The sequence below is a fragment of the Zonotrichia leucophrys genome, chromosome 2 (genome assembly GCF_028769735.1).
Source record: "Zonotrichia leucophrys gambelii isolate GWCS_2022_RI chromosome 2, RI_Zleu_2.0, whole genome shotgun sequence".
Taxonomy (NCBI): Eukaryota; Metazoa; Chordata; class Aves; order Passeriformes; family Passerellidae; genus Zonotrichia; species Zonotrichia leucophrys.
Window position 1 is genome coordinate 132368977 of NC_088171.1, and position 25930 is coordinate 132394906.

The 25930-nt window shown below is 42.2% G+C and overlaps 1 protein-coding gene across 1 annotated transcript; it reads left to right on the forward strand.

Moving 5' to 3' along the window:
- The first annotated feature begins 3641 nt into the window (after positions 1–3641).
- Positions 3642–25930, forward strand: CDH17 (cadherin 17). Its single transcript, XM_064703583.1, has 17 exons — positions 3642–3686; positions 6395–6493; positions 7171–7308; positions 8982–9120; positions 10316–10474; positions 11142–11341; positions 13689–13820; positions 14386–14536; positions 15216–15431; positions 16670–16746; positions 18037–18228; positions 19452–19696; positions 21439–21569; positions 22467–22703; positions 24620–24736; positions 24843–24959; positions 25824–25930. Exons 1-17 carry the CDS (start codon positions 3642–3644, stop codon positions 25928–25930), a joined length of 2502 nt encoding a protein of 833 aa, XP_064559653.1.

Below are 25930 nucleotides of genomic sequence, written 5' to 3' on the forward strand. Positions count from 1 at the left end.
AAATGTACTGCACAAATAATCTAACAGTGTCCTAGAGCAATCTGACAGACTGAGGAAATTGGAAGCAGAAGTTAGAACTTGGATGAAAAATAACATTTCTCAAGACAACAAAATAAGCCTGTCCAAAACTTCTGAAATAAGCACTATATTAAAAAGTGAGACACAAAAAAGCATAACATTTTAAGAACTGCAATTTAAAAAAAGTAGTTTATTTTTCAAATATATTTTATTGATTATTTGTTTTACTATTGTCCTTTACAGCCCAATTGATTTCAAGTCCCTTTACTGCAGGTGTTGTAATGCAGAGACTAGTGGGGACTAGTTTCCTGGAAAGGCTGCAAACATGAAACAGACATGAAAGACGGCACAAAGGGAAAGAAATTATTGCATCCAAAGGGCAGACAGACTGATTTGCCCAAAGTTACCTAAAATTTTTAGCAGAGCTCAGACAGAATCTGAACTTTCCAATATGAGGACTGATGAATTATTTTAACTTGTCTGGTTCCTTCCCATGAAAGGATCTGCTGTGACAACAAGCCACCTTGATGTCCAAATTCTTGTCTTCTGAATGTGAATTTTTCCTGTGACTAGGCAAGTAGCAAACCTGCTCTCCACCCAAGGCCCATGCCCTCTCCTCTCCACCTTCTCTCCCACAGAAAGGCTCTCTTTACCCTGTGCCTTCAACCCATGCCCTGCATGTTCCTTTCTCACAGCCTGACAGAAAAAAAAAGTCAGAGAGAAAATCACAAAGGATGTAAAAAATATTGAAGACTGTGAATTACCTTGGAGTTACCTTGCTTCCTTACAGGGCTGCTGTTTCATACCACACCTAGTCATTAGAATCAATAATTGTCCTGCAGTTAATGTTTGAGCTGCTGAATCTCTGAGGGCAAGTCTGAGGAACTATAAACTGGATAAGCACAGACAGACATCACCAACCTGTGCAAAGGTGATTCACACAGCTGAAAGAAAGAAGCATTTTTAGAGCAAAATAAGCTTTTCATGTTACAGGTAAGGGATGATCTAACTGACATTTCACTGAAAGATTTTAAAAGCTGAAGCGGGGGTTCTGCTAGAGGATTTTCAGGCAGTGTTAGGAACTCAGCTGTCCCTGTAAAATGGATGACTGCTGTGCTAAGGCTTAGTCTGGTTTATATTTGATTTGGATCAATTTCCTCTGTTTTCTCTTTGCTGAATTTGAACATCTGAAATCAATCAACTAAAGAAAATAATATTTTTTTCCATGGAACCAAATACTTGTGATTGTTACTGATCTTTTATCTCTGGGAATATTCTTTGTTCTCCGAATGTTTATTATTGAAAGTCACTGGAATATTTGTATGATGGTTATCCTAGAGATTTCTCTTCAGTCATGGGAAGCGTGAGGGATTATTAGGGATATAGCACTGAGATGAAGCTAAGAAATGAAGGAGAAAATATGGCTCCAGTCATCAATCCAGATCTCAAGCTGCTTTTAGTTAAGCTGATGCTATTCCAATCCTGAAACTGCCTGTTACTGAAAACTTTTAAATGAGCCTATATATACAGGAACTTTGTTCTGAGTGACAGAGGAGTATGGATTTTGGGGTTTCAGTCCTTGGCAGTGAGGTGGCTCATGAGACTTGGTAACAGTTTCCACCCAAAAAGAAATGTTCAAGGACTGATCAAAACTTGCAAAAGGCGCCATAAATGACATGACATAAGGAAATGATGTTTATGTTCAAAGAGAAGGGAACATCAAAGGCAGTTGTCATGCAAACTGTGAAATGGCTGAATTTCCACTGCTGCATTTGGTAGTTGGATCTGGATAGAAGAACCTGGCCATGACACAGCCACATTTAGCAATTAATTTGACAGCATTTTCTGTCCCCAAAAGTAAAGTGGGATGTTTCCCCTGAAAAATTCTCTTCCCCCGGTAGGCCTTGCTGCTTCTTTTTTCCCTGAATCCAGACCATGATACCCCAGACCACCCCATACTGTTTTTTCCCTATTTTCATGGCCTCCCCCAATACTTTGAGCTCCCTGGTGTTCCTCCACCACTGGCTGTCAAAGGGGCACTTCCAGCCATGTCTCCTCCAGAGGGACAGACAAAACCCTGCAGGGAGCCCTGGGCACAGACTGCTGCCTTACAGGATGGACAGGGAACACCTCGGGCACTCTGTCCCACCTTCTGCCACAAATTAATAAGGAATTAGTTTCTTGAAGTTCCCACATGGCTACTAAGTGCAGCAGGAACAGGCCAATATATTCAGGAGAGGGTGGCAGGAGGGGAGGGGAGGGGAGAGGTTGTATAGGCAGAGGAACAGAAAGAATTTTCATTGACTGTGTAACCGGAATATCAGCAACAGTTTTGGTTTGAGGTTCAAGGGGTATTCTCCTTCTCTCTGCCCTGCCTGTGCCACCTCCTCTGGCTCCAGGAGGTCTGTGAAGGACCCACTAAGGAGGCATCACAGCCAAGCATCTACAGGGAGCTCAATTTCAGCCCTTGTCTTCTGACAAATTTAATGATTTTTCTGATCACTTCTGGTTTCAAAAGTGCGTCATATTATTTTCCAGTACTCACACAGTTATCCAAGGAAAGAGCCCAGTATTTCAAAGGCTGTAATTGCACACACAGTATAACGCAGCTCAGAATGGGATTTGGAAGATAAACTCCTGTGGCAAGTCCTAGAATGGGTGCTCAAAAGAACAGCAGTGTGGGTAGCAGTTTCTGTATTTACAGGTCCCCTTTTTGTTCAGCCATTGAGGAAAAAAAAGAAGGGGGGAAATGGGGTGATGGGAAGCACAAGTAGGAAGGCATCTGGAGGGAGCTGTGCCTCCACACTGTGTTCTCCCCACTGGGGGCCTCCTTGGGGCAGATCTGTGGAAGGATTTCTGTAGGTGTGAGCCATGTAACATGAAGCACCACTGAAGATGGCAGCACTATATGCCACCTTCACCTCCTTCCAGAACTGGCCCCATCCTCTTTGTAAAAATCTGGAGGCCGTGAGTAAGCAGGATAGCATTTTGCAAAAGCCATCTAATTTTCAGGAGGATGTAACATAAACTGTGGTCGTGTGTGCTCAACATTTCTTTGAAATTTGAGGCAGAGAGTGCTCCTTGGACTTGGAAATTTTGTTTCCAGTAGCTATGTAGTGCAGACACCTTAGGCTTCCTTTGCCTCTGCAATCTGCAGGAAATTTTTGAATTTGAATTTTTGGAACTAGAAGACAGACACCTCATGACATTCTCTGCAAGACTTTTGTGCTGTGGTTATAGTATTTCCTGTGAACATCTCATTGCTTTCAGTAAAGCAGAAATGGAAGTGGCTTCTCAGTACAGACTCATTGTAAACAACGTGGTTGCACGGCTTTTTGGTGCTGGGTTCAATCTTCGAGAGCTCTTTGGGAATCTCACATATTGCCTCTCTTGAACCATTAGGCAGAACCTGATGGGCACAGCCTTCCTTGGCAGCCCAGGGGTACCAGTGCTCTCGTCTGTCCTGAGCAGATCTGCAGCTGCTCCTTGGGGACCGACTCCTCAGCTCTCTCCCTGCAGCCTCAGGAAACCTCAGCCTTGGTGCGCAAACAGCCTGGGCCAGCTCTGTGGGGCTAAAGTGACTGTCATTTCTTTGCAGGAGCTGAAGCAAAGCATATTCCAGTATGCTTAAGCTGTGTGGACTTCAGTTTCTGCTTCTCCTTCACTCGGTGAGTTACAGGTTTTCCTTTGTTTATCTGTGAGCAAATGGCAAAGGTTGCCTGGAGCCTCTGAGCTCTAATCCACGGGTGTGCCAGCCCGCAGGTCAGGCAGCCCTGGTGCCAGCACAGTGGCTGTAACTCTGGGTGTGTCCCCAGCACAGGTGTGTGGCCCCCGCAGCAAGTCGAGAACACATCTCAGTCATTGGGGGAATAAAAACTTCAAAAAGACTAGAAAGCACCAATTTACTCGTTTTCCCTCTTCTACTTCCTCTTTAGATATCACTGTTTCCAAAACATGAATTTTGTGCTAGAAAAGATTTAAACATACTGCAACAAATCACCAAAGAGTGAAAACATCAGTATCATGAGTTCTGCATTATAATCCATACATGTGCTGACATATTAAGTGTATTTTAAGACCTATAATGCCTCATAGCTTAAACTGTGCATGTTAATTTTGTATCCTTATTATTTGATTCCTGTGAATCCCATTTCAGAGGATTTTCTGGAACTGAAATGTATTAATTATGTTCTTTATGTACCTTATGTATTAAATGCAATAGATTTACTGATGTTTGTAAAGGTTACAGCAGTGGTGACTTCTACTTCACAATGAAAATTAACAGAAAATATTGAAAAAATGCATGAAATTCAAGTTTAATAAAAAAATGCCTCAGAATATGGGGACCTTGAGGGGTGCTTCATGAGCACCTCCTTTTCCCTTCCCATTTCACAAGCTGCTCCTTGTGGCAGTGCTGGCCCCTCCATGAAGCCAATCTGCAAGCCTTATGGCCATCTTCAGAAGATATACCAATGCATATGGACCAAGAGGTAAAGCCTCTTTCCCTTTCAAGCTCCTGAACAGTGATTCATGTGGTAGAAATATGTTTGGAAATATTTATGGTCCACATAAAGTAATTTTAATCAACAGAAGTGATATCGCTTACTTGTTTCACAGGCTGCACTTTGAACCTGTTGGGTTTTATAGCATCAGCCTTTGTTCCTCCATAGCAGGGAACATGATAAAGCAAAATCTGTCCATAAAAGAGACCCAGGAGCAGCCTGCAGGAACCAGGCTGGGCCAGCCTCTGTGACATGGGAATAGCTGTAGAAGGTCAGGCTCAGGGTCCTGATATCTGGTCCTTGGCGAGGCCAGCAGTCAGCATTTTGCAAAAATATTAAAAAGGTAGCTGCAAAGTGCATTTTCCTGGATGCATAACTATAAGATTGCATTTGTTGATATTCTCCTGCTCACACTATTATTCACTACCATCCTTCCCTCTCCTTCCCCAGCTCTCTGCTTTTCCCATTTTCAAAAGGAGTCACAAAGCCTTATAGGCAAGCGGGATTGCATCTGTGGCTATTATTAAGAACAATATGGAATTATTGAAACACAACTTGTGACATACAAACACAGAGCAGTGCTTTAGGGTGAATTGTGCTGAACTTTGCTGTGTTTTTGTCATAGGCAGAATTAAGTTTTCCCTTGGTAATATGCAGACTGCTTTTCTGTGAGAAATTGAATAGCTGTCCCAGCAGCAATAGGATCAAATCCAGAGGAAAAGTCATGCAGCAGAGAACACACACTGAAATCTGTGGTGTGATGGACAGGGTGGCAATGGTACTCTAAGTCTGTAAAGCAAAATAAATTAATTTTTACTATTGAAGAAAAGAAACTTTACTTGTTCAGCCAAATAATGGAGCCCTTATTCTGACAGGCAGACACTCAGTGTTGTCTAGATAGGTGGTGAAGACAGGGGAATTGGGGAATCTTGGTCTTTCCTTTGAAGAAACAGGTTGATTATCTGAACCATAGTGTGAATTGTCTTGTGTGCACAGCCTGCCCTGAGAGGCTCAATTTTGCTTTGTTTCTTTTGTTTGAAAGCAAGAACAGCCCTGAAATGTTAGGGCAGGAGTGTGGAGGTCTTTGGGCACTGGGGAGTGTGAGGTTAAAAAACATAAAAATTTGGCGGTAAAATCCCATGATGTTAGGACATTGCTAGCCCTTAGGAGGACAGAGGCTGAGACAGATTTGTGTGACAGATTTGCCAGCAGGTAAAAGCCAAAGATCTGAAGGTCACACTTGCTCTCTCTGTGGCTTGCATTCACATGCAATTGATGTGAAGGCACAGGCTCAAGTGGCTTGCCCAGATGGCTGTGGTGTGAGGAGGATGCTGTAGGAACCCAGAGAGGGCCGCCTTATTCCCATACCTAAAAGATTTGATTTACTGGGGAAATTACAAGGGGTGCAGCCACAGCTCCTTCTCATCCCCAGGTGTGATGTTTGATTTCCAGACACTTCTTTTTACAGGGCTTTGTGGTTCTTGGATAGGTCATGGATGGTTCTGCTGGGGACACAGGGGAGATCCAGCAATGATTTTATGAATTCCCTTTTGCTCTTAGTCTACTTTAATCTATTTTCTTCTTCTGTTTGCTCTTGAAGGTAGATCCAATCTCATTTAATTATGTAGTGGCCAGAAAAGGGCAGGGCACAAGCCTTTGTTCTCTAATTAATTGATAAATCTCACTGCTTTTAAAAATTATGTATGCTAAAGAGCCTGGAGATGTTCAGGGCAAGCCTGGAAGAGTCTCTGCCCTTGTACTGTAGCAGAAGAGCTCAAGGAGGCTCAGGGGTGGGGAGCTGCTGTTTGTGTGTGGCGGCAGCAGACATCCCGCACGTGCTTTCCTCCATCCCTCTCTCCCTCTCTCTCTCACAGGCCATGTGGCTTGGTCTGGAGGGCCTGAGTGTAACTGGGCCTCTGAAGGACATGGACTTCTCCGTGCAGGAAGGAGGAGGTCCACGCATCCTTCACCAGGTAACCAAGCGTCTCGTGTTGTCCACTCTGGTCAAGCACCCCACAGCCTGCACACAGACACCACATGTGAAGGGCTGTCTCTGTGCTGGTGGGAAGAACAGTCCCTCAAGGGGATCCAAAATTAATTTTTAATTCCTCTCTCTGGGAATTCAAGAGGCTACATGCAAAGAGCAGGAGACAACCCCCTCTCAAACACATATTTAAGAGGATATCCTAAGACAGGGATTAATAAAATCAACATTCCTGGAGAATTTCTTTCCATGTAACTTGTGTCATCATTTTCCTTTGACTCTGAGGTTTTCCTCCAAAGCCATAACCACAGAAGGACAGATCCAGCTCCCAGGCAAATGGAGGATGTGTGTCATTTTTTTCCATTCCCATGCTCAGACAAAGCCTGTCCTAAGCAGACATTTGCTTTGGAAACAAACTGAAGTCGGGATTTCTTGCAGCATTCAGGAAACAATGTGAAAACTCCTCTGCTGAGGATCAGAAAAGAGCAGACTTGTTTGAGCAGACTCTTGGAATATCATTCTCCCAGCCAAACACATTGCTGGCAATAGATTTTAAAAGTCACAAAAGCATGAAATTATTTTTATTATGGTGAAAATGCTGAAAAGAATGATGATTTTTCCCTCTGTTTTTGGTTTGGTTTTTTTTTTTTTTTTTTTCCATTGTAGTTCAAACTTGAGCCACCTGCTGTGAGTTTCAGAACATCTGGTGAAAAAGCTGGAATTATTGACATTGAGCCGAGGACAGGCATCCTGTATATCAATGGGTCTCTGGACTGGGAGACCCAACAAGTGCACAAGCTGCAGGTAAAATCTCAATGAAAAATAGGAAGGGAGAAGTATTCACATTCATCCTCTTTGGGTATACCTGGTAGTAAGAGAAATCAGTTGGAATTTGGAATCCTTTATTTTGCCTATGTTTACAGGCAGGTTTTTCATTTTAATACCAAGATTTACTGGAAGACATACGGCTTGGTAGCTCTCAAAGACTGAACAGGAAAATGCTTCTTAGCAGAGGAAGGCTATGTTCAGAAAACAAAAATTGTGATGCCAACACAACCCTTTAGCTCTCCTAATATGAGGGGAATACTTGACTGGAAGTAAAATCTAACCTCATGAATGAGCTTTTCTTGTTATCCCTGAAGGCTGATAGGGTGAATTTTATTTCTGGAGTGGAAAAATGAACTATTGTAATAATTTAGAAAGCTTACAACATACACAGTGACCAACTGAGATCAGCTCAGTTGGTTAGAGCATGGTGCTAATAATGCCAGGGTTTGATCCTTGTATGGGCTATTCACTTCAGGGTTGGACTTAATGAGCCTTGTGGGTCACTTGTGGGTCAACTCGGAATATTCTGTGACTCTGTGAAACAATGTGAGTGAAAGACATTTAGGCAGGGAGGCACAGATCTAACCTCTGTCAGATAACAGCAGAAAGCTGTTGGGCAGATGTTGGACTCTAAGAGAGGAAAAGCTCTGTGTGTTTGTCCTGCTATTATACCTTTTTCATGAGGATCTCACTAGTGCAAACGCTGTTGGGAATGGAGCAGTGGATGGGCAGTCTTTGGGTCTCAGTGCATCCTTGTCCTCTTAAACCATGTCAGAAATGGTGCTGTCTTTTTCTGAGGCAGTAGCAGCTGAGAAAAAAATGATCATGAGAGGATCAGTATCTGAACAGACAAAGTACATGATGATTTTTTTAGCCAGCCTTAGCAGTCTTTCTAAAGTCTATCACTTCAGGTTTCATGGTTTCACATTCTCAGCTCTAAAGCACCCTTGGATTGGAAGTAGAGAGGGCAATTTCCTAGCCCCAGAAGTTAATAACCCAAAGCGTGTGAATCATTTATAGACAAAAAGTGATGACAGAATGAAAAAGTTATGCTTGGTTAGGCATAAATAATCATGATTTTATCTATTATGTGCAAACAAAATTAAGTGTGACAGATAGAATATATTCTTGGTGATTTAAAGTTAAGGCTGGAAAATAAGTCAAATTGTGTAGAAAAAAAAAAGTCATTAGGATTAAGAATTCTTTTTTCTTTACTAACCCTTATATCAGACTATTTTTCTGATTTATATTTATAATAGCAATTAGTTATAAATGCAATATCATGTTGGGTGTTCTCCTTGTTTGCTAGAAAGTACATATTGCTTTTTAAAGAAAAACATGAATTTAAGGCTGTGCAAAAATACGAGTAGTCTACTGAAATGGGAAGTGGGAAATTGTCCTCTGAAAAGTGTCATCAGAAGCAGGAGCGGGTTATTTTGTTTTGTTGGCATTATATACTGTGACAAATTTTTGTCAGGGAGCTACAGTGGCAAATTTGTCCTGTTATGTGGAGCTACCGAGTGGTGGCTCTTGCCAGATTTGCATGACAGTAAGAGTGACCTGGCATCTGACACCTTGATATTAATTTATGCCTTTTAACCTGTCTGCATGAAAATATTTACTTGCTGTTCCTTCTTTTTTCAAATCAGGTGGAAAGTCTGGATGAGAGTGGAGAGAGAGTTAAAGGTCCATATGCTGTTACAATACATGTGGAGGATGTCAATGACAACCCCCCAGAATTTAACCAGACAAAGTACTACGGAGTAGTGAGGCAGAACTCTCGTCCAGGTAATTGCCACCATAATTAAATATTATCATTAATAGGAAGGTAGGTAAATTAAGCTGGAAGGTAAAGTGGTTGCTATACAAGCTGGAAAAAGATCAGTTTTTCTTCTCACTGGACTGTACAAAATAAGAATGAAAGCTTCTATAATATAATGAAAGGGCAAAGAGGTGGCCACTATGTGGTGTAAAAGGATGAGTGCAATCAGAAATATTTTTTAGTACTTACTCTTCTCTGTCCATTGCTCTGGAAAAAAAAAAACAAAACACCAAAAAACAACAAAACCTTATGCTAGAAGGGGTTTAAAATTTAAAGACTACCAAAGACTATACAGAAAGAGAAGGCTAAGACTATCTGAGTCTTTACATATCAGTGAAAGAAAGTGCCAGGGCGGATATAGGGTATGTGCTTACCATGAGTGATGCTTCTCAGAACATGGGCTATACCTCAACATTTAGAAGAGAGTCTTGGATTATGAATTGCAGTGATCCAGACAAAAAGTCATGCAAGTATCAAAGAGCAGTAAGTTGAGACTTACATCTTGGAAATAAAACAAAGGACTCATAGAGTTGTTATTGCTGTGGCTATGGACTCAAGAAAAAGCTTTTGCTAAATAATATGCATATAAACCTTCATGGAGTCAGAAAATTATTCTGAAACATATTACTGTATATTCTTCAGTGCATCCAAGTCAAAAAGATTTTGAATGCAGCCCTGGTTTGCAAAAGGTAAAAGTTGACTTACATTACTGGGTATTTCCTTATTTTTTTTCACTGTATGATTGTTCTTTTATTGTGTCTGTGTTGCAGGTCATGCACCATTTTTATCAAGGTTCTTTGGGTTTCACTGATTTGTGTAGGAACTGCAAAGTGGCCTTAAGGAGAGATCCCATTGAGCTGAATTCTGGGTTCAGGCACTCTTGCGTGATAGATAGCTCTCTGCTGATTTAACTCTGTCGCCTTCTTCACCAGCTGGTCACCACACCTGTTGTGATCCTACTAAGCAGAGCTGGTGGAGGGCTGACTCTGGGATGGCATACAGCAGTGTAACCTCTGCACATGGCTTCCCATGGGAGGTGCATTATGGAACAATGGCAGCTCCCCATAAGTTGCTTTCCTGGTTTGAGAGCTCTGCTCAAATGGATTATGTGTTAAGGTTCAGTCTCTTCTCTTACCACTGTTTCTTCTCCAATCAAAACAGGCAAGCCTTTCATGTATGTCCATGCCACTGACCGTGATGATCCTACAACTCTCCATGCACAGCTGTCTTACAGCATTCTCCATCATTTTCCCAACCCTTATGCAGAAATGCTTTTCCAGATTGATAACGCAACTGGAGCAATCTCACCAAGCAGGAAAGGTACGTAAAAAGATTCTTGATTGCTAAGAGCAAGCATGAGTTCTGGGATATGTGTAGGAACAAAACAGCAACATGGGTCTGATGCTATATTGTGAATAAATGTAGTCAGTGGGACATACTCCACTAAAGCCCTAGTTTTGGGGGACTTGTGTTTTGTCCCACCAAATTCAAGGGAAGCTAGCAGAAATGGAGATTGAGATCTGAAAGTACACTGAGAAGAGAGATAGATCCTCTGGCCTTCAGGACTCCACTATGTCTTATCTTGGAATTAATTCTCTGCCATGAAATCTAGAAACCCAAAAGCAGTAACATGAAAAATGCAGAGAAAACTCAGCTGGACATGTGATCCCAACTGAATTGCAATGATTAGAAACTCCCATCTATTCTGCTGGGCTGAACAAGTGCCTGACTGGGTCTAGGGCTGTTCAGGGATGCCTCTGCACAAAATGAGACCACAGCACAGAGGCCCCATATGATTCCATGCACATGAGGCTATGCTGTTCAGACAACCCAGAGGAAGTGGCTTGCTGAGGTTTGTCCCAAAGGACCATCTAAGGAGTAAGTCTGAGCCACTTAAAGAACCATAGTGCATGTAGGAGGCAATGGGCAGATGAACAGCCCACACAGCCTCTGTGTCATTTCTCTTGACTCTTTGCTCTGTCTCTAGGCTCTTCTTACTTGGATCCTCAAAAGCAGGACAACTTCATACTTGTTGTCTCCGTGAAGGACATGGCAGGGACGACAGCGAATGCTTTCACCAGCAGTGTTGATGTGAGCATCACTGTGAAGGAGAGCCTGTGGAAAGCTCCCCCCACCATCTACATCAAAGAAAACTCAACCCAGGTCCACCCTGTCAACATCAGTAAGGTAGGGTCCTTGACCACACTCCATGAACTTCTCCTTGTACCACACAATTGTTTCCTCACAACTAACTGTGAAGGTGTCCCCGCTGCATCCAACACCAGGTTCTTCAGAAGGACTTTGACACCTCCCAGTCATTTTTTTAATATGGCATCCTTTGGAAATGATTGTTAGTGGAGGTCTCATTGATTTTTTGTTAGCACAAAAGTTAATAGTTTGGAGGTGACTGAGATACAGTCAATACCAACACTAGAGTGACTGAACTTTGCCTTTCAGTTTGGGACCAAAATCCAGTTATGGGTCCTCCAGGCTTTGAGCAAACCAAGAGATTTTTGGAGCTTATTTTGTGGTTAGTTTCTTCCACCTGCAGAAGAGCAGGGCAGGGGACCAGCTCCACAACAGCCCTGCTGTGGACAGTCCCTCACACTCAGGGACGCCTGCTGTGACTGGTTTTGTATCATGCAGCACAACTGCTACACCAAAAGTACCTTGAAAGGACTGAAATACCCTCCTTCATTACCATCCTGCATTCCCAATATTCCTCTTTTCACAGTTCAAGCACAAAATATTTTGCTGATAACTGCAGACCAATAGCAGTGTATACATGAGTACATATTAACCAACAAGCCAACAGCCTTTCAGAAATATTTGACTTTGAAAAATGCCTTAGCAGTGACACCCCTAATGCTGTCATCCCTTGAACATGGCAGGATTCCATGGATCCTGTTCACAAGAGTAACTGGCTTGGTGCTATTCTTAGTGGCAGCCCAAGGAAATACAGAATGAAACCAGGTAGAAAGAAGACTAACATGTAAGGATGCACCCATTTTGGGGTCACTTGTATATACATTTCATTTGGGAGCCAATGTCATGTTGATTCTGCCTAGGGGAAAATGAAATGTAGCTGCTGCTATATAGAACATAAATGTTAATACTGAATCCATTAACTAAACAGTCTGTGTATTTAATTTCATTTTAAATGTGCGGCACCCCAAAAAAGAGCCCTTCTCATGAGCGTTGATGAATGTAAAGAGTGTGCATGCACCTATTTACAGATAGGTACCAGCTATTTGTTTGCACAGAATCACAGAATCATAGAATATGCTGTATTGGAAGAGACCCATCAGGATCATCAAGTCCAACTTCTGGCCCTGCACAGGACACCCCAAGAGTGACACCATGTTCCTGAGAGCATTGCCCAAATGCTTCTTGAACTAATGAAAGCTTAGTACTGTGACCACTTCACTGGGAATCCTGTTTCAGTGCCCAGGAACCCTCTGGATGTAAAACCTTTTCTTGATATCTAACATAGACCTCCCCCAGCTGAGCTTCCTCAAGTCCTGCCTCTGGTCATGAGAGTGAAGAGGTCAATCCCACCCCTCTGCCTCCCCTCATGAGGATGTTGCCGTCTCCCCTCAGTCTCCTCCAGGCTGAACAAATCAAGTGTCCTCAACTGCTGCTACTAAGGCTTCCCTTCCAAACCCTTCACCATCCTTGTGGCCCTCCTTTGGACACTCTATAATAGCTTAATGCCTTTTTTATAATGTTGTGCCCAAAACTGCACACAACATTGAAGGTGAGGCTGCCCCAGCTCAGAGCAGAGCAGGACAATCCCCTCCCTTGCCTGGCTGGTGATGCTGTGCCTGATGCCCCCAGACAGGGCTGGCCCTCCTGGCTGCCAGGGCACTGCTGGCTCACATTCACCTTTCCACTGACCAGGACCCCCAGGTTCCTTTCTGTGGTGCTGCTCTCCAGCCTCTCGTTCCCCAGGCTGTCCGTACATCCAGGACTGCCCCATCCCAGGTGCAGAATCTGGCACTTTGTTACAACTTCATACAGTTGATGACTGCCCATATCTATAATTTATCAAGGTCTTTCTGCAGGGCCTCTCTGTCCTGGAAGGAGTTGGCAGCTTCTTCTAATTTAGTGCTGTTTCGTTGTTCCATTTCTCTGAACGAAATAAAACCAAGCAACAGGCAGGGATAGAGAGTGTTAGGAGAGGAAATCATTAGTATCAAGATATTAAAACAAAAATAATGCTTTTTTCCTCATAATGACTCTTTATCTCCACATCACCAAATCCTTTTATAAAAAGGTATGTGTTGTATCCCATCTGGACAGATGGAGAAACTGTGGCAAAGTGGCTTCAGCACACAACTCAGAGAGCAGAGGTGTATTATCAGTCTGATTTTCTGCAGTTCATCCTGAGAGCCCGCCAAACTGTTAATTTTCTGGTTTATGAAGCTAACAGGAATGCAGTTGTTTCTGTTTGTGGTCCAGAAATAATCCCTGTTAAATCTCACTCTACACTTCTAACTTCCTATCCTGATTTATTTTTTGGGGTTTTTTTTAGGTGCAGTCAAATGAACCAGATGTAATTTATGGCATTTTTGAAAAAGAAAAGCTGCCAAGGCTTCCATTTTCCATCAGTGAGAATGGGGATATTTATGTGACCCAACCATTGGACAGGGAAGAAAAGGATGCTGTAAGTAAACACATAAAGCTTCACTGATGGCAGAGAGCACAGCAGGAAGCTGATTATTGGTGTGGGAGTAAATATGACAAAGCTCAACAGAATGGAAGGGAGACGGGGAAGGGGAGAATAGATAAAAGTTTTGTGTCTTGTCACTTCTGTTTGGAAATGATGTGATATATGTGAAAGTTCATCCACCTATTATACTGTAAACAGGCTTCAGGTCCTTACCCTAGAGAGGGTCTGGCAGTAGCAATCCCTGCCCCCAGCTTATGTACAATGCACAGCATGGACCAGCTATGGCAGGGCTGTAGGTGCATGAGTAAGAGATAGGCAGTGGAGTGAAGGAGATCTGGAGGTTTCAGATCTACTTCAGACCTTGGGGACCACAGATTTTAAAATCCTTTGAGAACTCAGCCCTCAGAAGCTAAAGGGTGATGGAAGAGCTCTGATTTAAACAGAAAACACTGAGCAAACTCATGAGAGGATATTTCATATTCCTGTAGTTAGATACTAAGATGCAAAATATTGTCACAGTGGACATTCAAACCATCTAATTGCCATATTCTTGTTGCAGTATACATTCTATGTGGTGTCAAAAGATAACACAGGAGAACTGGTGGAGAAGCCTTTGCAAATTCACATTATTGTGGAAGACATCAATGACAATCCCCCTGTGTGTCAGCAGGACCTCACCATAATTGAAGTTCAAGAAAATGAAAAGGGAGGTAAGAAAAGAACTTCTGTTAATTTATACGCCTTACTGTATTCATGCTGTTTCCAGCTGTGTGTGAATGAAGCTAAAAAATCTGATCCCAAGGATTAAAACATGACTGTCCCAGGGAAATGCTTTCCTGTGCCCTCCTGTTTTCCCTTCAATAATTCCTATGGAAAGGATTTCAAGAACCTGAGAAGGACAGACACAAAACACCTACTTTAAAAATGCTGTTTTATTTAAAATATAAAACTGCATTTTGCCACAACCACAGATTTGGATAACTGCTTAGACTGTGTAAAGAAAAACACCTCTTTTATTACCAGTACAAGAAATACTGTTCTTAAAGTAGTATGAGCCCATTTTCCCTCATCCAGCTGCAGCTCCAGCATAAAGCCTCTGACTTCAATGGACCATTACCAAAATCCTCCAATGTATTGACATCAGTTATTTGGTTTCAGGACTGAAGAGTCTTCTGTTAGTCTTTTGGACTGCCCTGACCCCAAACCAGTATGTTGGGAGGCTAAAGCAAAAACTCCCAATAGTGAAAAGATTGCATGTCCATTAAAGTGTTTTCCATACAGCTTTATTTTTATTGGCCCTCTACCCTTTGCACTGGCATTACTGTTGTCACTGTGCACTTCTGTGGAGCCACTGCACTCTGTCTGATTCCCATCTCTGCTCTGCTACAGGGAGTAGTATCGGCACCGTGTTTGCTACGGACATGGATCAGGAGGACAGCCTTAACTCTCGTCTGCATTTCCAAATCCAAAGTCAGGAACCTGAATTCCCCACAAATAATCTCTTCTATATTCAGCAAGACACGGGGACTTTGCAATTAACTGGCCGTTCCTTAAGCAAGCGTGAATCAGCCAAGTATTTCTTGAAGGTCCTGGTGACAGATCCTCGTAAGTAATGCCTGCTGTTACACTTTGTTACACTCTCTCTGCACTGGCAGGACTTGTATTTAGTGTCTAAGGGATGTGGGGAGACAAGGAGGATTTGCTGAATAGGCAGTAGCACTGAGAGCTGTCTTGCTCTGGCATGGTACTTGTCCTGTTCTTGAGATGCAGGGAGACGAATCATGAATCATAATGCAAGCATGGAAGGGAACCAGCTCTAGGACAGAGTGTGGCTAAATTGGGAAGCTTGTTAACAAGTACTTCAGAATGAGATTTCCTTCCACAGGGGGAAAAAAATGAAGAGATCATGATTGTGGTTTTCCCCAGATCTTTCAAAGGGACTTAACTGGAAAACAAAAAATCAAGAAATTAAACACAGCTGCTCAGACAGTCCAGATAATATTTTAAAACATTAAGAGAATATTAAGCTGAAAAAAACTTTAAAAATTATCTTGTCCCTTATGTAAATTGTCATGAGTCCTTTGTGATTCACTGAATGGAAAGGAAATCAAACTTCATACCAAAGCTTAAAGCTTTGTGCTGGAATCCCTACAGTCAGGCAAAACTTGTGCATGAAGGAACTGGCATGGAAAGATGTCTGTAAATGAAATGGTTTCATTTTGGCAGATGATGGAAAACCTTCCAGAGTGATAAAGCTGGTGATTTGTCTTGAATGCTTATTTGAACTCCATCCAAACAATGTTGTTTAGAAGTTTCCTTAACTTTCAGCTCATGAAGCATGTTCGTAAAACACTAAAATCCATCTATATATGGGTATATTATGCTTCTAAAATCACGACCTGCCATTGGTTTGGGTGCCCCTGCTCAGGTAGTGATTAGATTTACATGAATCTGAAACCTGCCTGTAACAAAACTGGGGGTGCTGCCTGATGACCAAGAGGACAAGGGAGCGTTAACAACCCAGGGCTTACTTTTTGACATGGAAAAGTTATACTGAGACAGCTAACACAATTCATAGCTATCATCATCCTGGAAAACAGATATGGTTTTAAAAAGTGAGGGAAATGAAACAGGATGGGACAGTGCTGGAGAAATGGGGAAGATCAATGGTAAGAAGTGAGGTTGTCATTGACTAAGAGATATCTGAGATAAGTGCTTCTCTCACTTTAGTGCTTAGATTGGGCAATCTGGCAATCTCACTTTTGCTCCCAGGGAACCCTTCTGGAGGAGAGTTATTTTTGGCAGAAAGGCTGGTGTGATGTTGTTTGTCTCTTTCCATGCAGAATACGAAACAATCTGTAATGTGGAAGTACACGTCATAGACATCAATGATCAAATTCCCATCTTTAACAATTCAGATGTGAGTACTTTTAACACCATTTTGGATGTTCCAATAACTTATGACAAGGATTTGAGCATGCCTTCAATGTTTATAGGATGTCAGCAGGAAACTAGCCCTTTACAGACAAAGTAATAGAGTTAATACTAGTAAAAATAAAGGTAAAATATTGCTGCAAGTCTGCATATAAGCTCTATCTAGACAGTGAGCAATGGGACAGATTAACAGCTAATTATGAAATTTAAGGTAATTTGCTCAGTGGAAAACTGTGTACAGAAAGAAATTTTTCTATTAAATTCGTTTATTCCAGAAGTGCAAGTTCTGAAGGGAAATGGGGAAGAAAAGGCTTTAAAATTAATCAAACAGCTAAATGGAAAAAAATGCTGGTGTCTCCCAAGTACCTTACCAAATACAGCACTAGTGTACCCAAAATAGCCAGAAGATAAATGGGAATCAAAAGTCCTGTGTGGTTTGGCCAGAAAGAGTGGTCCAATGATCCATGCCCAAACTTGATTTGGGGATGGGTGTCAGACTCCTGCCCTTTCTCTGGTGGAGGTGCTGGCATCTGGCAGAGACCTGCAGACATTTCATGACTTCTGCCTGATGGCCCAGGCCTCCTGGCAGACACTGGAATGGCTGAGGTACTTACACAGAGGTGTTCCAGCTCCCACCATTCCTGCAGGCCCTGTAGGTGGTGGGCTCAGGAGACCTGTCTGGCCTGTCAGGCACAGTTGTCCTTTCAAGGAAGCTGTGTTGGTGTTTGGGCCTTGCAGACTGTATTGCCCATCTCTCAGTTGATGGCAATGTCAGCCCAATCTCATGTAGACAAGGCGCCTGCAGAGCAGGTTTTACACCATCTCACCTCAAGGTCTTGGTCCAGGACCTGGTCTCAAGGTGAGGCTTCTGGGCAAGGACACGCATTAAACAGTCAGAGGAGCTGGGATGCCAATGTGGCAACAACCTATGGTGCATGAAGCAATCAAATATTTAACAGTGAGTGGCCAGGGTGCTCACAGGGTACAGAGAAGCTGTATCTATCCCTTCTGCATGATCATGGGCTGGTTTTCACAGCGGAACTAAAGATTTGGGACTGGTGCTGTACTAGTGGCACTGACATAGATCCCATTACCTACGATAAATGTGTGGCTAAAAAGCTTCCCTCTTTTGTGTGGCTGCTGTGGGTTAAAATAAATCCACACATGTGGGTCACAAGCTTGTGGTTGTGCTGAAATTCTTATCCACAAATGGTTGTGCTGAAGTTCTTATCCACAAACGGTATGTCATGTTTAAATGACATCTCTCTCTCTTCAGTATGGCAGTGTGACTCTGGCAGAAGATATCCCAATAGGAAGTCTGATATTAGAAATTGAAGCAACTGATGGAGATGAGCCTGCCACAGGGAGCTCCCTCATCATTTACCAAGTGAAAGAAGGTGATCCAAACAACACGTTCATCATAGAGACAGACTCTGAAACAAACCGAGGGTTCATCAGGATTAACAAGGTGAATAGATGGATTTATTCTTCTCCTTTAGTGTTACTTATTTGTTATACACAGTTATTGCCCTGTGGGATTTGTGAGGAGGTGAGGACTGGTGGTGGAGTAGGGACACCCTAAGCATGGTGCAGCCTGCAGGAGGCTCCGCTTTTGGACTCAGGCTCTGTGTCTGTGCAGTGCTCATACACACACCTGCCCTCCTGCCTTTGCTGTGCCCTCACCACCACCAGCAGCTCCCTCCACTGGCTCTGCTGCTGACTGCTTCTCCAGAAGAGCAGATTCTGGCCGATGAAGTAGGTCTTTATGCACCATAATGACAAAAAAAAAAAATACATTATTTGAGTGATTTTGCAGCAGCATTTCTGGACAAGAGAAAGCCAGCTAATGCTTCCATGGCTGTGGTGGTCATGGTGGGCTGTGAAGGGGCAGATTCTCCTCCCTGCAGTTGCTCTGGCCATTAGTGGCCTTTGCAAAGCAAGGGGCAAGTGTAGCCAGCATGTCTCAATGTCAGCATGGAGATGTAGTTTGTTCCTGATGAGGGGAACATTAACTGTGGCCAAGCCAAGGACAGCGTGTGCTGCAGTAGGTGGCACAGCCCATATGCTGAATGCTGGAGACAGGAATATAAGGAACACTTTTTGCTGCATCCATGAATTTCAATAACGAAATCACTCTCCCTTTGAAGTGAACCTTCTCAAAGGTGCTTGGACTATGGCTCCAGAAAGCTACCACTCATTTTCCAAGGGGTGCTGTACTGTGTGCCTCCAGCTCATGTGCTGGCCAAGTGCAGGCAGAGGCAGCGTTTGGTGAACCATCTTCAGCATCAACATCAGCATCAGCCTCCTTTTTTCCCAAGGAGGAAGCTGTGAGAAACTCTGTGGTGTAACAACCCTTGTATGACTTTTGGCACCCGGAGGTCGTTTGAGGCCTTCTCATACAGAGCTATAAATACTATTTCTGTAAACAGGATATTGTTATTAAACTTAGTCGGGCAGGTGGCAACATTATTAGAAAATGCAGTTGCTGAGGAGGCCTCTAAACAGGCATATGGTTTCATTTAAATGGAACATTCCCAGTGTAATTTTCTCCTGTCAGCTCTCCTTTATTTTGCCTGCATTTGGGATGCAATCTCCTCCTTGAGAAGAGGGGGACATTTTAGTTTCTCATTGGAGCTCCCCACAGCAGCAGAGCCATTGCTTCACAAACCCTTTTTTTCCTAATTCATCTAGGCTCTTGATTTTGAAACAATGCCTGTGTACAACCTGGTGATCAATGCCACAAACCCCGAGCCGTTGGTGGAAGGCGTGAAGTACAACGCGAGCTCTCTCACCAAGTTAAAAGTTTCTGTGACAAATGTGGATGAGCCACCTGCTTTCCGGACGCCATTTTACGAAACAGAGGTGTCTGAAGACATTCCTGTCAATACCTTGGTCATGACAGTGGAGGCCTATGATCCTGAAGGGGATTCTGTACGGTAAAAAAGAGCGACTGTGATTAATTAATTCAATTTAGGGTTTCAAAAATGGTTCAAAAGGACATGCAAGGAAAAGATGCCTAATACTTGGCATGTGGAAAAATGTTGTTTTTACAGAACTCCTATCTCCTAGTAGAAGGGGGATGTGTGGTGGGGTAGGGGCCAGCAACACTCCTGCAGCTGGGTAGTACTTTTCTGACCAGATTTGTCTCTGTACTGTGCCAAACATCAGCCTTGAAACAGGAAACCACAAGGGAAGCAGGCTAATTTATATGTCCAGGAAAAAGGTAGAGCTGGACTGAGAGTATCAAGGTTCCATGTCCACAATGCCTTTATCAAAAAAATAAGGCATATACTGTGTACCCCTGAACCAGTAGGAGAGTAGCTGCTTTTCACGTCACACAGGAAACAACCAAAATGCACAACCTCAACTTTTTCTCCACCAAAATACACATCCTCAAGTCTACAACTGAAAAAAAATTAATTTTCTTTCCTAGCTGTCAGAAATGATGCATCTCTTTCTGTTGTGGATGCAAAGCTCTGTGTAAGACAACTCCTGTGCTGTGTTGCACGGTGTAAATGTACCTTACACAGCAGAGTCAGATGGAGGAGTTATTTGTGACTTTTGCTGTACAATTCCCAGCTGGAACTCTGAACAGATCAGCTCAAAATAAACAGTTCTTGAAATTTAACTGAAATTCAGCAAAACACCAAGTGGTTAATGGAGTTGCACAATGTGACTCTTAGGCCTCCTGTGGGTTCTTATTCCCAGAGATTTCTCATCTGGCTTTCTACTTGCCCCTAACTTTTGGGAACTTATCATGTTTGGCCTTCTGTCAAACTAGTTTGAAAGGGAGCCACATAGTCCAGAAGCTCTGGGGGATGATGACAGAGACATATGACAGGAATTTAGCTATACATAAACCACATTTCTGCTAAAAATAGGCTAAAGAGCATAAAATAAAAAGTATGAAAAGTAGAAGATGTACAAGCATGCTCTTTCTAGTGTAAAGGGTACTGAAAGAACAAAAACATTGAATGAGAAGGTCTGGTCACTTCTATTCAAGCAAGTGCCTGTGCTTTAACTGGGTCATATGTTCATGGTTAAATTTGTGTAAGTAAATACCCAGGGACCTTGGTGATTTTTTAAACAATGATATAAATGCAATTATGTGGTGATGCTTAAAGCGCACTCTGTTCCAAGGCTGCCCCAATGGTAGTAACAGGCTTCTCCAGACTGCCAGAAGATAATCACCATGGTTCTCCTTGGGGTCCTGGTCCCTCCTCAATCCACAGAAGGGTTCCTGGCTGCACTGGCCCCTCTGTTCCCCAGCCCTCGGCTTGTGGCCCCATCAAAACCAACGTGTGGAAGATGTGATGGGGTGAGATGGACATGGGGCTTGGACAAATCAAACTGCTGGACTGAAAGCTCAGTGCCATCCCAGGTTCCCCATTTAGAAAGAAAGTGGAATTGCAAGCACACAGGCTACAGCAGAGATGGCATTTCTATAGTTCTGCTCTCACTCTTATTCTGGATGATTTTGGCCTCTCTTTCTCTGTCTATGTCTCCTGGTTGGCTGTAGTATTGTAGTACTGTGACTCTTCCAAGAACCTTCTCTTTCAGAACAACTGTAATCAAGCTTCTTACATAAAGTCACCAAGAACGTATTTGCTTTGTTGGAATTTTTTCCCAACTTGGAACAGTATATATGATTTTTTTCCCTCCCTATTTCTTTCCAAAGGTACTCCTTGGAAGGTGACGTGAGGAAATGGCTGACAATTGATTCAGCCACTGGGCAGGTATACACTGCTTCGCCTTTGGATCGAGAAACTGAAGAAATATACCGAATAAAGGTTGTTGTATCAGAACTAAGTAAGTGATGAAACAACTAAATATACACACAGAGGAATCCCTTGTGCTTACTCTTTTATGAGGAATTATCATACGTACCATGACTAAACCCATGAAAAGTACTGGAACATGTAATCTCAGATATGCATCCTGTGATGTATCCTTAGAAGTATATATTTCTTAAGAATTTAAATTTCCTGAAGAACTCTTGATGCTGTTGATAACAAGGATTAAAATAGCTTTCATGAAGTTGGGTATGGTCTTATATTTGCTTGAACCACATGACATATAGAGAAGATTCAAATTTTTTCACTGTTTTCAGTATCAATATTTTCTGCTGCTTTATTCTCTAGAGCTTTGAAGATTTTAATCTTTCTCCTAGGTATGATTAGGCTTCCTGAAAACATACCCAGAGAGTAGTTTGTAACCTTCTACAGAATTTCATTTTATTACAGTTAAAATGAATACTCTGTCAGATCTGAAATATATTAGGACCTCTAGTTCCAGCCATTAAATCTTTCAATTTTGGCTTGCATTTTCTGTCTATAGAAGAGGGGCGGGAAACTCAAGGCATTTCATGCTTAAGAGCGCTCCAAAGAGCACTGGTCACTTTGGATGTGACTGCTTGCTAGACATGATGGAAATGACAGATTACTAGATAAGATCTGCCTCCTTTCCCTTGCTAGCGTTCTGTAGCTTGCAAGAACTGGTGGTAAATAAACAATGCTTGTTAAAAACTAGTGGCAGCTGCCACAAATCCCTCAGGACCTCCTGAGACCTTGTTTCTGCCACCTTTAGACAGAACACCACCTTTCAGTGCCTATCTGATGATGTACCTCTGTGATAGCTGCAAATGCAACAGCCCAGAGTGTAAATCCAAGATGTGCATGTAACTTTGCATTCTGTTAAACTCGACAGATAATGCAGCTCAGAAATCCGAAGCATTGTTGACTCTGCACTTACGTGATGTGAATGACAACTACCCACAAATAGCTACGGATTATCCTGCTTTCTTCTGCTACCCAGTCAGCGGAGGAGAGAGAACTCTCATTCAAGCTACTGATGCTGATGAACAGTTCTTTTATTCAAAATTTACTTTTTCCCTTGCGGATGACATGAATGCAAGAAGTAATTGGGAAATCTCAAAATTCAATGGTAAGCTAATTCAGCTGTTCTTACAATGATATGGGACTCACTTGGTACTCTGGTGAATATGAAGAATTACACAATTCCTTTTCACTGTTATTATTGCATAACCAACGTCCCACATAGAAAAAAAAATGGGTTGTTGAGAACACCAAAGTCATTAATTATTTTTTGCAAGAGGTAAAATCCAGGATGTTGCAAGCTATAATTTCATTAGTATTTTTGAGAGAAGAGGAATGTAAATATGAAATATATGTGTGTTTTATGAACACAATTCACTACTGAAAAAGAAATAGAACAGTTTGCAAACTGTACATTTCTGACATTTCATGCAAAAGGAAGTCCTGCCTCACAAAGTGAAAGGAGCTTTTTGAAGGGGACAGTAAGCACATGAATAAGGAGCTTGGCTGATAGAGCCCATCTGAATTAATAAAACATGTTTGATGAATGGTCCCACTAGAGAAAGCTGGGTTGCCACAAATTTAAAGTTATGAAAGAATAAATAATAATTTAAAATTCTGGACTTGGAGTAAACAGTCAGCTCTTGCAGTGAAGGGAGTTCATGTGTAGTTTTCCAAAGGTTTTTTGCTGGGATCTGCATAACTCAATACATATGGTTGTGCAATGAGGAGGCAAAGTTTATTCATGATACAAAGTTATTTGAGTAGGAGCCAAGCGTGAAGAATTTCAGAACATTTTTCCAAGACTGAGTTGGTTGAACAATAAAATTCACAGGTGCTAGTGAACCCTGGACTCCCAAATTCACTTTCGAAATCATGGGTGCTGAGCTGGCCATTATGAATCAGGAAGGAGAACTGCAAGTAGTTCCATGGAAATGTGAGATCAGCAGTATTCAAATAAACAGGTCAAATATTGAGGATTACCAGGAAACAACCGGAGAAGAAACCTGAGGACATCATTATGCCCCTGTATAAATCCATAATTTCTTCAAGCTTTGAACTCCGGTACCTCTATCTCTATCATAAAAATGCAGTATAACTGGAAACAGGTTTAGATAGGCTGACAAGGATAATCAGAGTTATAGAATGGCCTGATATAAGGAAGCGTATAGGAGCAGCAAAGTAAGCTACTACTTTTAATCAAGGAAGACAGTAGGGAAAGTATGCAATAGAGAGATATAAAATTATGAATGCTCTGGTCAGGGTGGCCAAGGTTCATCCTTTGCTCTCTCTTCCAGTGCACAAACCTGGGACCCTCAAGTGAAGCTTGTGGAGTTATTTACAGTGCAGATAGAATGAGGAGGTAGCTGACTTGGGAACTTGCTATTGCAGGTCTTGTGTGTGCAAAAATTTTCTACAAGTTCAAAGCAAGAAATTACATCTTGCTCAAGAAGTCCTTGAGCTGAAAATGTTGAAATGGTGAGAGGGAGGAGGAAGTAAAATACATGCTTTCTTTTTCATCATAATCACCATTTATTCTGAAAACAAGATACTTACATCAACAGACTTTTGATCTGATCCCAATGGCTGGTTTCAGCTTTTCCAGTTTTTAAAGAATCTTAGATGTGACAGTGTAAGTTCACTAGAAGGATGGTCTGTCCTACATTTCCTTGGGAACAATTTAAGCTGGTTGTGGTCTCTGTGTGCATAGGGGACTATTCCAGGTTCACATGGGATGCTATCAGTGTAGCCCTACCCAAGATCACATTTGGCCTGATGTAGAAATTAGGAAGGAAATTTTATAGTCATATTATGATGACGGCCAGACTAGGCTTGCAGGTATTCCCTTTTTTACTTAATGCCTGCAAACCAATGAGATCCTGGAAGACATTGAGGAAAACAGGAATTACTATCATGTGCAAAGCAGCCTTAAAAAAAAAAAAGTCCACTTGCAGCTGGTATGAAAGCTGAACTAACTTTCTTTCTTTCTGGTGCTGACCTGAATGTCCCATTTCTTACTTACAGCTACTCACGCTTACCTGTCCCTGAAACATGCTAACTTTGAAGAGAAGGTGTATGATGTTCCAATAATACTTAATGACAATGGAAAACCGCCTTTGGAAAACAAAGTGAATCTTAAAGGTATTCTATGCACACAACTATTACCTTCAAGACAGCAGTTACATTTATAAATAACCAAATGTGACCACTAAACTTCTCATTAACCTCATGGCATTTCCTTTTGCAGTAAGCATCTGTAAGTGTTCCAGTGAAAATTCATGTTTTATTGAAATAGACCGTCAGCACTCCTGGCCAACCGCTGGGCAGGCAATTGGGATTCTGCTTGCAGTCCTGATCATCATTGGTAAGTCACTTCTTCCTGGCTGATTTGAAGCCAGACCTCTGAGATATGATGGCGCTGCTGCATTTCTGACATGAAGTCACTTGTTGGGTGAAGACTTGTCAAGCATGTTGCAGAATGAGTGAAAGAGGGAAGATCCCATGATTGTGTATCGTGATGGCTGCAAACTTCTAAGGTTTTGGTCGTAAGAAAAATATCCAGTGGCGCAACAACCAGTTGGGACAGAAGAAACTGCTGAACCTCTAGTATAGTGTCATTTCATTGCTACTTACTGCCCTTTGCCTGTCAGGGAGAGGATTTGAGTTTTGTCTTGGGCATCCAGATTGTAGTAAAAATAGTGAAGCTTCCTACTTACGGTATCTGTACCTGTAGCTTATAGTCATAATTTTATTCTCCTATTTCAGCTTTGCAGGTTTCCATCTTTCATCTTCATTCTAACAGTGATAAAGAGGAAATAAATTTATATACAGTATAACAAACTCATAATGATTTTAAAAGATCAAATGATACATTATATCATTATATATATATATATATATATATATATATATATATGAGGGACTGCATCTCAAGACAAACATACAAATCCCTGCACGGGGGGGGGGCTAAAACAGACACTTTGCCATCTGGTCAGACCCTAGATGAAAAGTTTTCCTTTGAGGGAAGGCCTCTGAGCCCCAAGGCATCTGATCCTGCCTAGCACTGACTGGGTTGATGCTCTTGGTGTCATGCTGCATGATCCTTCCTCAAAGCTGCTTCTGTTCAAGAGCACTGTGGATATTACAGGGCAGTGTCATGGCCCTTGCTGGAACATCTTTTCAGAAAGTTTTCTCTCCCCTTTACAGACAAACACTCTCTCTTTTTCAGGTGCCATTTTAGCAGGTGTGTTTTTCCACATGAGATACAAAGAGAAAAAAGAAAAGAGCCATCCCAAGGACGCAAAAGATAACGCTGAACTCAACAGACTGACTTAA

Coding starts and splice junctions, on each gene's coding strand:
- CDH17 (XM_064703583.1), top strand. CDS start 3,642: ATGCTTAAGCTGTGTGGACTTCAGTTTCTGCTTCTCCTTCACTCG. Junction 6,494..7,170: donor GTCCACGCATCCTTCACCAG/GTAACCAAGCGT, acceptor TTTCCATTGTAG/TTCAAACTTGAGCCACCTGC. Junction 15,432..16,669: donor GGTCCTGGTGACAGATCCTC/GTAAGTAATGCC, acceptor CTTTCCATGCAG/AATACGAAACAATCTGTAAT.